At 42.1% G+C, this 14,978-nt stretch overlaps 1 protein-coding gene across 3 annotated transcripts in view; it reads right to left on the minus strand.

The window, feature by feature from the left end:
- Positions 1-2,293: 2,293 nt before the first annotated feature.
- peak1 (pseudopodium-enriched atypical kinase 1) overlaps positions 2,294-14,978 on the minus strand; it is a 73,872-nt gene continuing 61,187 nt past the window's right edge. For all 3 annotated transcript variants that reach the window (XM_076142392.1, XM_076142393.1, XM_076142391.1), the window contains 3 exons: positions 12,666-12,904; positions 7,650-8,470; positions 2,294-5,529 (listed from right to left, as the gene is read on the minus strand). In XM_076142392.1, the coding sequence (XP_075998507.1) occupies positions 4,165-5,529; positions 7,650-8,470; positions 12,666-12,904 (2,425 nt within the window). In that variant the 3' untranslated portion in view covers positions 2,294-4,164. The remainder of the gene's footprint in view (positions 5,530-7,649; positions 8,471-12,665; positions 12,905-14,978) is intronic.

A 14,978-nucleotide genomic window follows, 5' to 3' on the forward strand; every position in this document is an offset into this window, starting at 1 on the left:
ATGATTTGGTCCCAAAATGACCCCCCCCCCCCTTTCAGGCTTCAGTATTCAGCAGTGATCCAGTATTAAATGTCATAAGTCGCTTTTACTGTATGTGGTCAGTAATGAGGCATCATTATTCATTCTCTCATTGTTAAACTCCCCATAGAAATAAACCATTCATCATGCAGATGGAAGGCACCTGAACACATCAGACACACATAATAGATAATATACAGTAATAATAATAACAATACGGATGACCTGGTGTTCCATCCTTTCAACAGTTACAGAAGTTCATTTCTGCTACACCTGTGTGAGTGTAAACATCTGGGTCATTACATTTCATTACATTACATTACGGTCATTTAGCAGACGCTTTTATCCAAAGCGACTTACAATAAGTGTGTTCAACAAAGGTAGATATTCATATTCGGGTCATATTCTAATGTGTTTTACTTAAGCAGGAAATGTTAACAGCACAGCAACCCCCCTACTAAGGACTCCTTGAGGTTCCCGAGCCTAACTATATCTATGAAATACATTATTGATTAAGCAATGTCTGATAATGTAGGTAATAAACCTATTGGAGCATCACTTTGAAGACAGTAAGGATAACTGCCCATGTATGAAATAAGAATCTCAAAATGACTGTTAACAGTGCTTCTATTCTGCACTAAGCCATTGTTAGTAACACAGGAAGTGAAGATGAAATACTTACATTTAATTCCAGTCTTTAGATTACAGACACATTTCGACACAGTAAAGCCTGGTGTTTCTCGTATTTGTTTAGATGGAGGCCAATGACATCACTGGAACACACAAACACAGACACACACACACACACACACACACACACACACACACACACACACACACACACTCTCTCGTATCAACCCAGGTGTCTACATCATCCCCCAAAAGTAGCACAATACAGAGTAACAGCTGTGTTTTAACAAATCCAAGGAACAGGAATTATGTGTCTAAAACCTGTTCTGGACACATTGCATTAATAATGAATGCATATGGAAGCCAAAACTACTTTTTTTCAAACACAAGTTCCATCCAAAGCTACTTTGAGAGAGGAGAGGATCTCAAAAAGTGAAAAACCTGCTGCTCCATTCCAAAGGGAAATCATGTTTTCCTTAAAGGATGCTCCAATATGACAAATGTGAGGCAGAAATGCAGGGGAAAACCGATACCTGGTTTAGGTAAATGTCTCCATCTAGTGGTGGACCCGTGTACTGATGTGTATTATTGCAAAGCATGCGGCAAACAGCTCTTCCTTAAAAAATAAAAAGATAGAAATCAGTAAATTGTATTGATACAGTTGTTTTATCATGCCGAGTAGCACCACCCAAGAACAAAACAATGAATTAAATGAGTAAAATCAGTTAAGCCTACCTTTAGAGTCTGAGCTTCCTTTTTGCTTCTTTAACATCTGTATCCTCTGCAACATGCAACCAAATATTGGTTGTCAACACATGTTGACTTATTTATAAAACCTTAAAGACCATGTCTTTAAAAGACTGTTCACAAATACTTTTTCTCATATAAAGACTCAGTGAAGCACAGTAGTTACAAGTAAACCACTTACGGAGGATCGAATACAATGACACATAGTATATGTATAAAAACATATATTTATTGTTCTGTTACTGTTGGACCAATAAATGGCAGTAGGCCAGGAGATATACACACACACACATATATATCTATATATATATAGATTCTGTGTTACTGTTCAGTGGCAAATAATGCAAAGAGAAAACCACAGCAAAGAGACGGATGATGGAATTTGAGCCCATCCTTCAGCCTGGTTCTTTGAAAAGTGGTTCGACTCCCAAGCAAGTGGGGTAAAATACTGTACATTGTTCTGTGTATTAATGCTCCTTCCCCTGTGGCATGAAGAATATGATCTCTTTTATCTTCTGTTAAGGACAGTGATAACTACTCTCCTTTTTCTCCTCCCAAAAGGTTGAAGAAAGTCAAGTAAAGTTTTAAAAAAAATGGACAAATGATATTAGGTCTCTCTAAAAGACAGAAATAGAGGTGCTCTGTACTCGACAAAATAGTGTGTGGATTAAAATAGATAACGGTTATATATATGTTTACTATATAAAGGTTTAAATCTGTAAGTACAAGATCAGCCACCAGTGCTGTCCACACACATTCCTCGTACATTAATAACCCTTTAACACAGCGACAAACTCACACCTGCTTTTTTTTGTTCATTTTCCATGGTCCACTAAGTCTTGTTCAATACATTTGCATGACAATTGTTAAACACAGGAAGCACATTTTCCCCAGTGACAAGCTAAACTGCTGCAGGTTTCTGGTATGAAAAGAGACGGCAGTTCCAGATGCACCACGCAACTGCACAGAGAAATGGAACCAGAATAAATCAGCCTTGTTGCAGTGTCAAAAGAAAGTACTTATTTTTCAGTTTGAAAACATTGTCAGCCTGGATGTAAATTAAAGTGAACAACGTGAACACTGAACAAAATACCAGTAAGTACAGTTCAAGGTGTTGAATCTCTCCATAACCACAAAAATACACGTGAAAGCAACTCACAATGTAAACAGCTTCATTTTGTCTTCACACTGCTGACGTGGAAGTTAATGTGCACGTGTTACTTAAAGTGATTTCAGGCTTCTATGTACTGATCAATAATACAGTCCATTTAATTAAGCTGATCAAATGTGTTGAGTGGCCAGCGGTTTGTCCGTTCTTTTGGAGAGATGAAAGGACGGCAAACAAAGTGGGAAGAATGAAAATAGGTCTCAGTGGTTGGCTGGTTGCACACAGAGTGGTTGAAGTGGAAGATGACTCGGTGATGAAGGGAGTCAGACTGTGTCCAAATGCTGTTCGGTCACTCTCAGTCCAGGCAAAAAACTTTTTCATTCCAGATGCTGCTTGCAAAAATTCAAAACCAGTTCGTCGCTAACACATTGTCAGTCCTGATCTCCATCGAGGAGATCCAACGTTCAGACTAAATGTGCAATTGTCATCTATAACGCAGTCCATGAAACATTCCCCGTCTCCCATCCAATTCTCTGTTGCAGTTTTATACATTGAATATAACTTGTTCCTCGCCACACATTAAAACAAATAGAAGAGAGGAAAGTACAAGACTGCATAATGTAATAAAAGTGTTAAAATTACTGTTACCTCCAAAGCAAAAAAGAAGATATTAATTGCACATACTCCTAAGTCAACAGCGGGGACAGTTGGGTTTCGCCTTCAACCAAAAAATGATAAAATTGTGAGTGGCAAAAATATCTAAAACCTGATGATGTTGCTTTGAAAACTCTGTGAGGCTGAAACTTGCTTGGTTTGATTTCAATGAACTCTAGTCAGGCCTTTGCCTTTATAAACAGTAACAAGTAGCAAGACCTGCTACAATATGTCACAGCTGTGCAAAGACACAACACAAATCTGGAATAATGGCTCACAGGTTAAATCAGACATTTCTGTATGTGTTTCTAAATAGTGTGTGTATGTGTGTGTGTGTGTGGTTGGGGGTGGGGGGTTGCAGATCTTTGGCATCAACTGTGGACTCCTTTCACTTTTGCATAATGGCTCTTGATAAAAAACAAGATGGCCCCCCTGCATCTCTAATAGTCTCCCTTCATGACTAATTTTTGTGTTGTTTTTTTTAAGAACACATGCATATTTAAAAATAAACACTACACATTAATACTGAATAACTGGGATGAGTTCCTCTGCTATCTCAGCGTGCCACACGGTAAACGTTTTCATTTCTTTAATTTCCGGGTAATGCCATTGCTATGTATCTAAAAAAGGCTTGTGAAACATCTCCGTAAAATATTTTGACCTTTGACACGATCAGAGCTCTGATGAATCCATTTCACAGTGCCTCAGCTAACGCCAGGGGCCCTTGACATGCAAACAATATCAAATATAAAGCTCATTTTTCAATTACGTCTCCAACACAATTTCAAAATATTGTAGAAGAGTTGAGTAAAAAAGAAAAATCTGAAGCCCTCTCGTATGCATCTGTTACGGCTATGGTTGCTAAGAACCAGATCAATTGCACTACCACTTATTTAGTTTGGGTGAGCGGCTGCAACAACAAGGCCGACTATTAGCTTTCATCACACTTTATCATCAGCAGAGGGGGATTTGGTTCTGTTGCCATAGTAACAGGTGTGGAGAGGATCTCAGAGTGGCTGGGACTGAGTCAGGTGGAAGGCGTGTGCAAGATGGCTTTGAGTTTGGGCTTGATTTTGCGGTACGTGTGCAGACTGGGACTGGATCTGAGACTGAGGATGAGTCTGGGGCTGCTGCAGGATGTGCACCACCCGGCTGAGGGTGTCTGTTGTGGCAAATGCCAGATACTGGCAGCACAGCCAGTCCTCCAGGCTCACTCCACAACCCGTGTCCAGCGACCGCTCTGCAAACTTGATCATCATCAGTGTCCGCTTCAGGTCAAGCCAGTTCTGGAGGGTGGCCTCGCGCTGGCTGGCAGTTGCAGCCGACATGGGGACTGTGTTGCTGCAGCCCAGCGCCTGAAACAAGTCCTCCCGTGGTCCCCAGAGCAGGCACTGCAGACAAGCCCTGGCCTCAGACATGCGGATCCTTTCAGAGGGGTTGACAGTGAGTAACAGCCTGGCCAGCTGCAGCAGACCCTGTGAATAAAGTGATCGGACAGGGAGGGGCGGCAGGTCCGCCCAGGTGTACTCCCTCTCCTTTAGCTCTGGGGTGTCCTCAAACGGGTTGGGCTGGTGCAGCATCTCATAGATTAAAATCCCAGTTTGGAACTCATCACATTTGCGGTACTGAGTAGCTGTGACGATCTCAGGTGCCAGACGTGACTGGTCACGCAGCGTACCAGGGTTTGCTGCCATCAGTGTGCTCTTCCTTTTAGCTTGAGAGAAGTTGCTGATGATGAGGCGGGCGGGGCATGTGGCATTGGCAGCGCTGGTGGCGGCACTTGTTGCGCTACTGTTGCTGTTGTTATTAGGCTCAAGCAAGTCCAGATTCCAAGAGTTTCCTGCTTGGCAGTTGACCAGTAGCAGGTTTTCTAATCGCAGATCGCAGTGAGTCACGTGATAGGGTTTCATGTGCTCCAGGCCTGAACACAGCTGGAGGAGCAGTAGACAAACCTGCCGCTCATACAGCTCTGGATTTTGGGTGTGTCGGGTCACACCTTCTCGGACAAAGTCAGCAACAGTCTGGAAGGGCACTTCCCGTGTGATAACCACCACTCGGCTCCTCAAGCGGCCAATAGTGTTCATGTGACCTGCTGTTGGGGTTTCATCTAATTTATAATTTGGTGCTATAGCGTCTGGCCCCTTGGTTTCTGTCTTATTCTCGTTCTCTTTCTCCTTCTGCCCATTTACGTCTTCTTCATCCTCATCCTCATCCTCTTCTTCTCCCTCTTCCCAAGGTAGCAGTCGGCCAGGGACATCGGCCAGGAAGTGCCCGCAGTCCTGCTGGATGTTAAAGTGCAGGGCCAGGCTCTGTCTCACTGCCAGGCTGTGGAAAAACTGCTGCTGGGTCTCCTTCACTTTGCTCCGACAGATCTGGAGTAGAACAGATGATGAAGAGAATGTAAACATCCAGGTTTGGAAAATAACAACTTGGAAATACTGCTGTTATTAGGATTGCTTAAACATTAGTGTTTTGAAGCATTTTCCCATTACGAAAGCAGAACATTGTCCAGCTATATCATTCACCTTAAAAAACAACAGATCTGTGCTAAATCACATACTTTGTATTATAGATTTGTTTCAAATCAATTAAAAAAATATTTCTGTATCACATCTTTTCCCTTTCATCCAAGGAACACTGTTGATGTCATTAGGGGGCTGAGCCCTTGCTGTTGCAGACACTGGGGGAAGCACTCCTTTGTTTCCTAAACCAGAGTGACGTCTTCAGCATCTCTCTGTGTTTCACTTCAGAGACTTGTGAGATCAGAGAGGAGAAGCCTCGCCAAGGACAAAAGCTGCCTCTAACACATAGACTTAACCATGACTTGAAAATAAAGAAATGACCAAAATCTATTTCGATGGATTTGACTGTTTTAATGTGTAATTTATTTTGAATTGTAGATATATGGCCATATATAGAAATATGATTAAGTAGAGCCTACAAACCTATTAGACTATGTAACCTACTCACTCACTCCTTCTAAAAGTCTCTGAGAATACAAATGAATCCGGTAAGTCAAACTCATAGGTCCTGAACAGCCCTGAAAGCTTCATTTTTAATTAGACCTTTATTTAATTAGATCAAACATTTTTACTTCAACATGTACCACTTTTGAACCTGCCTACACAACTTTGTGGTAGTTTTTGGAAAGAATACTGTCAGTCAGTAGGTTTTGCCAATTCAGACCTCACCGAGCTGCCCAATCAGCACAGTGCCGGGCTTTTTGGGATGGGATACACAAATCTGTATGTGTCCCCCTTTTGCTGACTTCTGTGGTCTCCATCATTTACAAATATATTTGGTAGCTGCACTATTCCACACCATCAGTTGTGCAGCAGCATGAGTAACTTGTTACTGTGCTTTCCTTTTAAATATAGTCCAACTCTCTAGGAATGTGCATGTCCATGGGATGTTTCTTGGCACGTTGTTTTAGTGTCTCCAGAAACCTAGTGATCATTTTTCAACCGTAGATACCCTATTTAGAAATCACATTTCTTTAAGCAGTACCACAGATCTCCAGCATAATGGGCTTCTTGCAAACAGCTCAGCAGGAGCTGTTCCCTCCTGATTCATTCATGCTGACATTTCAGACATATTTCTGTTGCCTTATTCCTTTGAGAAAGAAGAATCTGCTAAACATGGATTATGAATACTTAACACCTCTTTCAAAACAACATGTTACATCCTTTTTGCAGAAGGATCAATGATATGTGTAAGTTAAGGAGGCAGGCAGCCACATAAGTGGGCCACATTATACTGGAAAATTGAGGAAATTTAATGTGGAAGTTGGGGGTTTGCGTTTACTTCTGCCCCCTCGTTGCATTATTTATGGCAGAGCCTCATTAAACAGGACTTTCTGTTTATATGAAGGCAAAGCTTTGAAGTGCTGTGGTGTGCAGTGACGTTTACATCATGAAAATAATGCAACCTTCCTCTATATTTGTATTTAGTTTCAGAACTCTTCCAGTGGGCTCTGTGCCCATCCCCCACATTTCCTTTCCTCTTTCGCACACATGAATTAAGGCAAACACTGATCATACACTTCTCTACAGAAACATCCAAACACATGCACACACAGGTTTTATGCACAAGGAAATCTGCTCTCAAGGAACTTGGTTGGAATCCATTTTCTGAATTTCAACACTAACAGGCTAAGAAGTACGGAAGAAGGAAGTGGAAGGACAATAAATGCAAAACAGGAACCAAAAGTAGGAAGAAATGAGTTTCTAAAATACCTTGGTGACTAGCCCTAATCTATGGTCAGGCCAACAATCTATCTGTATATGAGTGAAATTATATTTCATTCATGTGTGTTGCATTTAGTATTTAATGATATCAAATGTATTTAAGGAAGACATTCTAGTTCTCCATGCATAAACGAACTTCCACCCTCCAATTACATCACTTTACTATCACTTTATGTGTTCATGTTCATCTTGGAACAGCACACCCACTGAAGATTTAAAAATAACATCAGAATTAGACATCTCACCTTGATGGCATAATTGACAAGTGGGTCCTTGGAATAGGAAGCGGTATAGTACACAGCATCGCCCGCCTCGCAGCATGGTTTCCCAGTAGTCAGTCGGAAGTGGGACCAACTATCCGTGCCAAATCGCAAGTGATCCTTCTGGCCAGCCATGAAACGGTCTTCACACTTGGCTGCCAGTTTCTGGAGTGTGTCTGCGTGGAGCCCGCGGATCCTTCCAACAACCTCATCCCAGCTGTCTATGCCCCTGTAAAGAGCAGGTCTCTGGGGCTTACAACCCCCTCCTCCTCCTCCAGCAGCAGCAGCACCTCTACCGGTTGTCCGAGCCTTTGAAGCCAGAGACTCTGCGCTTCGGTAGCCCCTCTTCTCTCTGCCGGTGGTGGCACTGGGTGCAGCAGTGGGTTGGGAGGCCAGGCAGGACATGCTGTTAGCCGGGCGGCCCTTGTTGGTGCCAGTGGTGGCAGCTGGCCTCTCCAGAGAGTCACCGCTCTCTTGGTCAAGGACTCTGTGTGGCTCGGAGCTCAGTGAGGAGCTCTGACTAGCTGTCTCCCAGTCCAAGTCGTATAGGGGGTTGGCCACACTCAAGTTGGTACCCCCAGGTTTGGCCTCAGCTCGAGGTTTCAGGGCTCCCTGGACAGGCTCCTTGCCTCCCATGCTGGGTTCAGTACTGGAGCGAGGTACAGACTTCTTGGGAAGTGGCGGTGGTGTTGGCTTAGAAACTGGCTGTTCGGCAAAACAATCCAGGTCAATGGAGGCCAGGGTGTCATTGGATGCTTTCATGTTTCGAGGCTGTTTTAGTGGGATCATGTTTGCTCTGGACTGACCTGAGGAGGAGAAGGATCACAGCAATAACATCAATAAGACTCAAACAAAAAATGCTTAAACCACTGCAGTACATAAAAGAACATAAGTACATAATGTTATGCACATGGGAACCTTCAAATAGCAGGATAATTAAACGCTAGATCTGAATTTTCTATCCTAAGTTAACTGTTGAAAACAGTTATAATGACCAGCCCAGTTTTTACCACAGGGATAAAGGAACAAAATATCAACAGTTGCAAGTTCTGGTTCATTTATTTCCCTTTCTGTGAGCAGCAAAATGATCATGTCTGGCACTGAAGAACATCTAAGGAGAAAGACTTAAGTAAGTCAGACAGGACCCATTTCGCTTTCAAAGCCCCACTTTGTGATTCATGCTCACAATTTTTATTAATTATTATTATTATTATTTTTTAAATCAACCAGAATGTGTCATCAAAAAAAATAACTGACGCAGAACATTTCTCTCTTGCTCCTCCATCTCCCTGAGGCCTCAGCAGAGCTTCTTTGGTCTCACACATGGCTTGTCCAACCACCTACTGGCTAAAAAGCCTCTCAAGAGTCTGGAAAGCTGGAAAAAAAAGGATGAGACGAGGCCATGTGCTTCCGACATGTAAGCAACCTCAACTGTAGGGCCTGAGGAGAATTCAAGCCAGGGAGCAGGACAGCTTGGCACAAGACCTTCCAACCATCCAGCTGACCCACTCAATCTGTCTATTCTGCAGTGAAGCTTAAAGAGGCTGCATAGTGAGCAAATTTGTCAAGCGATTTCAGAGGATGGTGAGGAGTTAGAGCAGTGTTTTTTCAATCTGTGTGCCGCGGCACACTAGTGTGCCGTGAGAGATCGTCAGGTGTGCAGTGGGAAATTATCCACCTTCACTTAAGTCCGCAAGCCGATCGGGGCGATCTGGGCCAGACCGGCAGATCGAGCGAGACAGACCAGTAGATGGCAAATTTTCGAAGCGCGCAGCCCCCTTAAAAGTTGATCGCAACCTTTTTCTTTTGAACCTCATCGTATATGCATCGTATTTGAGGGAGATAAAACTGACTGTGTATATATAAGAAACATGATGACGTGCAAAACAATGTCAGTTGTCTCTGAAAAGTTGAGTTTGGCGGCTCGAATTGCTCCTTCCCCCAAATCTGCTATTATTGTTGCCAATGGGAAATACAGCACTTCCTGCAAACATTGTTTTTCTCTGTAAAGACCTTCTGACTGTGTATGTTCACAACAGAAAATATAGGAAATCCAAGGTATCTTAATAAAACGACATGTTTGGATAAGTCACAGTGAAAATGTTGTGTAATCAATGCAAAGTCCATTCTATTCAAATACATTTACACTCAAAGTACAATAAAAGCAATTCAACTATACTAAATAAGTATGAATTATTCTTATCTTGATTTCAAGGACATCACTAACCAATAGAATTCATGTCTTCATTCATATCAGCCAAACCATAAACTCAATTCCAGCAAATTGAGACTGTGTGAGGGAGCAGGGGGACTTGTTGCCAAAGTAGAGCTATTTCTCAACCATCACGCTAAAATAAAATTAACTCTGACATTGTAAGAAGAGGTGATGTTGGAGGTGTGTAGAATAGAGAGGAGTAGAGGGGCGGATGCGCTTGCAGTGGAGTGGGTGGTAAGAGTGAGGGATGTTGCAGAGAAGGAGAGAAAGCTTTAGAAGAATAAAGGGCTGAATCGAAGAGGTAAGGGCTGAGCGGAAGACACTTAATAACAGAGAAACTGAAACAAAACAGCCGAATCAGAGGCAAGGAAAGAAACAAATACTGGAGAGATGAAGAGGAAAAACAACCAAAAGAGCCTACCTCAGTTCCTCTAATGCCTTAAAGTGTTCTGGTAAACCGGAGGGCAGAGTGATTACTCAGCTTCCATCCCTGAGAGGCTGAACTGCACCAGTTATGCCCACAGACAGATTAGGCGCTCCTACCAACACTAGATCATTCTGTGCATGTGAAGCAGCAAGGAGTGTTGTGCCCCCTCCTGCCTGATGATCTGATTAAACAGAACTCTGTGTGTGTGTGTGTGTGTGTGTGTGTGTGTGTGTGTGTGTGTGTGTGTGTGTGTGTGTGTGTGTGTGTGTGTGTGTGTGTGCGTGCACACGCGTGTCTAAGTGAGGAAGAGAATACAGGTTTCAAATGGAGCTCATTACTGCGTGTTAGACACAGAGAGTGAGTCACAGTGACAAATACGGGAAAAATAAGGAATTGATTTTGTTCATCTGAAATTGATGACTTCAAACCTCGAAACTTCAAAACAGCCACAAACTATGCCCCGGAGTCATATTACATTAGAACGGTGTGACATGGTGAAGAACACAGTCAATATCTTAAACTTTAAGATACATTAAGACTTAAAGTGTCTTTTCAAGTCTTTCAAATGAGGAAATTCATGCAATTTATGCCGATTTCAATCAAATTATGGTGTTGACAAGACTCAGATGTAAATGTATTAAGACTTAGACAAAGGAAAGCCTGTGTCTATGACATTCAAATAATGACAAAAACACAACAATGGCTGGGTGAGACCAAGCATTACTGTCCTGAACACAATATGATGTGTACAGTTTGAAAGCAGACAAACACACACCTTGTACTCTTCGCACATACAAACATTCCTGTCTGGTCCCTTATTAACAAAAAGAGGTATTCATCTGCAGGCAGCTTGTTCATGTGTCATTCAAGGAGCATTTAGCAGCCTAACAATACACTCACCCAGAGTGGGCATGCTTTCTAAGCACTGACATACCAGCTGAATTCCTGATCCATACATACTTTTGCATATCAATAAACCACCCAACCCTCTGATACACTGTGCTGCAACGTCTGTGAAATATCTACTGACAGTCACACAACCCCAAAAGGTTCTAATGGCTGATATAAGACAGCACTGTTAAAATGTAATTCTGCAAATCACAAGGGGGTACTTGAAACTGTTTCTTGTTTAATTTGACTTTATATCAGACTTAACACAAACAAAGCCTTAAGCAGAATGCGGATTCTCAGACACATGCAGGGAAAGATCCTTTATGACAACAATGTGCTCCGTCTCACACATATTCCAGTACCACGGTAAGTATTGCTGATATCATTACAGACAACATCCAAAATCAGCCAACACCATCATGTGAACTTTATAAATAAACAAGACAAGCAGCCGAGCAGTGAGACGAAGGGTAAGATAAAGACTAAACCAATAAAAACGATGCTGATGCATAAGATAACATATTTACATCCATAATAATAATAAAGGAAACATATGAGATTGAGCCCAGGCCAATAAGTGAGAGGGAGCTCCAAAAACAGCAGTGATAACCACATTCTCTGCCTCTGTGTTGTTCATGTTTGAAGCAGATTTCTACTACGCGTGTGTCTCTGCATGGCCAAACTCTAGCTGCAAATTAAAGCTCTAGTTTCCAAAGTCAGAGACAGGGTGAGAAGGAGTGTTGATTTTTGTGCTCCAGTTGTTTTCGCAGGGAATACATTATGCCTCGTCACACAAGAGGTGTGTTGTTGCTGGAGAAACATATAAAAGATTCTAGGAGTGAAGTGAGCTGTAAACATGGATACGGAACAGATCCTGCTACTATAATTACCCAAGTGTTTGAGTATGCCCAGAGACATTGTGATTTGTGGTTCAGTATGGACTGGGTAGCACAGAGCACTTCAGAGGTTAAATGATGGCATGAATACTTCACACGTCTGTGGGAATTGAAATTAGACCACAACGTCACAATTGGTTGGCCTTTTCTTCCATTGTAGGATGAAGTGTGACCTGACTGCATTCAGGGAGTCTCTGGTATCATCAGAGACCTGTCTCACCCGTCCCACAGCCCCCCCACCATCTGGGAGGAGCTCAGTTTCACAACCTTAAAGTCTGAACAGCTCAGCTTAACAACAGATGTTTCCTGTCAGGTTGCTGAACATTCTGCTCTCCCCCCAATCTGAGGTTTGTTAAATGGACTGACTTAATTGTGCTTCATTATGTGTAGTATGGTTGTGATGTTTCTTAGTTTCTTTGTTACTGAGGTTTTAACCACAATTTTAACTGTGATTGAGTCAGTATATTTAATGCACTATACTGAAGGATGAATGCAATGTAGTTTCACTGTGTGAGCTATGCATATATGTATATATGATCATGTTCAACAAGCCAACGCGGCGTTGCTCTTACCTAGGTTGCTGTAGGTGGCACTGCGTGAACTGGAGGCAGGAGAGTGGGAGTGATTTGAATGATTTCCATCCTGCTCTGGCTCTCCCAGGCTGGCGCTGCCCTCACTGTCTGAGGCTGTAGTGGCAACACGGCCCTCCCTCCCCTCTGCAAAACTTTGCCCAAGATTCACTTTGGCAGGCAAAGAGGCAGCACTGGGCATCTCCCGATCCCTGGCATTACTGGCACTGCCTGGTACCTGACTGCAGAAGACAGAAAACAGGAAAACAGGGTGAATTAAGTCAGGAAAATAATTTACTAAGAAAAATGGTGCAATAAAATTATTTATTTACGTTTTTTATAATTTAGTTATGTTTATATTTGCACACCCTTTTTGTACTTGTTCTAGAGCTGTTTTGCCATGAAGAAGTGTACACAGCTTGTGGATGATAAATGATCAGCCTTTGATAAATTAACTTCTAATCTATCATCATGCACTGCTGGCAAGAAACTGTATCAAACAGAATAAAGGATATAACAAAACACACTCAACATTGTATTCATTTGGTCAGTTTCTTCATTTAGCACCACACTAATCACTACATATCCACATATTACTGCTTCCTAAGTGATGGATTTCAACCAGCATAGCCACAGGCAGAAATGCCCTTCAAACTTATTTACAACAGAATCAAACAATGTCTTCATTACAAAAGAATGACATATGATCATAATACCAGTTTGTCATAACAAACATAATATATATATATATAATATATCCATTGCATTTCAGGCCATGCATGTGTTTCACTTCCATATATTCGCTTTTATGCAGAATATATAGAATTTTAAAATGCAGAATATGGAATCGAGGATAAGCCTTTTGAATTGCAAACAATCAATACCAAGTAAAACCAAGAACAAAATGAACGTCATAACATCAACAGTCACAATGTGATTTGCACAACACAAAGTTTGGGTAGCAGCTGTATCACTCTGCTCCACAAAGCCTTCTCCTTTAATACAAGTTAACAAAAAGGGGTAGCCAAATCTTTCTTGACAGTCACCTTGGTAACCCTGTTTCCCTGCTGCTCTGAACAACTGCCAGCATCTGGTGTTTCATCAAGAGCCATCTGGGGCTAGACTACTGCTCTGATCATTGTAAATAAGATGCTACAATGGACTTGGCTATTGAACCCTGACCAGTACACTGATCTGATAACAGTTCAGTCTCTGCTTTACAGTGTTACCTGTGTGAGCTGTGTGAGGCCATTTGTGTTGTAGCCACCCACGTTGGGTGACAATCCAAGGCACTGAACATTATAACCCCATTGTAATACAAACAAATAGGCTACCTGCTGTGCTGGAACACTAGTTAGCATTGTTTACTAATGATGCAGTAGTTTGGAGTTTGGCTCAGGAAATTAGATTTTATCTCAATGCTGATATTTTTCCTGTTTTCCTGCTGTATGTTATTAAGTAGATGTAACAGACAAAGCCATAGTGGATGGAAAGGGTAGAGCAAGCAGGCTGTGAGTAATGTAATAGTTGAATCATTTCCTTTGACTGTAACAGCCTTGTGGCTCTAAAAATGGCCACAAATTCCTGGCCCTGAGTATAATGATGACTGGGCTCAGGAAAATCTAGCCTTATAATGTTTAACTGTTCAAGCACCGACATTAAACCAGCATTTCTCATGAATACCAATGTGCATGGTTTTGACGATTATGCAATAGAAAAGTAAGCACACAGTTGTGTCTGTATTTCTACCCTCGGGCAGGGTTATTGAGTGAAGCATTAAACCTGACAGGTTTATGGTCTGCTTCTGAAGGCCGCAGCTCTGCCTATCCTTTAAAGAGGCTCGATCAATAGCCTTCAAGTTGTCACAGTGGATTACTTGGACACTTGCTATCTTTTCACGGGTATAAAGCTGATGTAAATGACACAACAGTAGTTCCATGAGGAACTGATACAACAGTAAGTATACAGTGAAAACAGGAAGGCACACAGACTTGTTACAAATCAAAGAATGTACGGCAGTTTATGGCTGGACTTATGAACTCTGACCTCTATTCTGTCTGTATGTTTGGATGCCATTATATGCATTGGCTAAAATCTCTATTTATACATGCATACAAAAGCTCCAAATCAGGAAAATGATCTCCAGCATTACATAAACGTGTGAATAGAACGTCCAAGAAAGTGGGCCAGGAAAGTGTGCCTAGAGCAGTGTGGCGTCCACACCTTAAGAGGCCCTTGGAACAATAAATACCTTTATGGCTGCTACATGTTTCAATGTCAGGACCTGACTTGTTCAGACAGCTTGAATCTGCACCC

This window comes from Genypterus blacodes, unplaced genomic scaffold (genome assembly GCF_046128005.1).
Source record: "Genypterus blacodes isolate CSIRO-AG114 ecotype Tasmania unplaced genomic scaffold, CSIRO-AGI_Gbla_v1 ptg000021l_1, whole genome shotgun sequence".
NCBI lineage: Eukaryota > Metazoa > Chordata > Actinopteri > Ophidiiformes > Ophidiidae > Genypterus > Genypterus blacodes.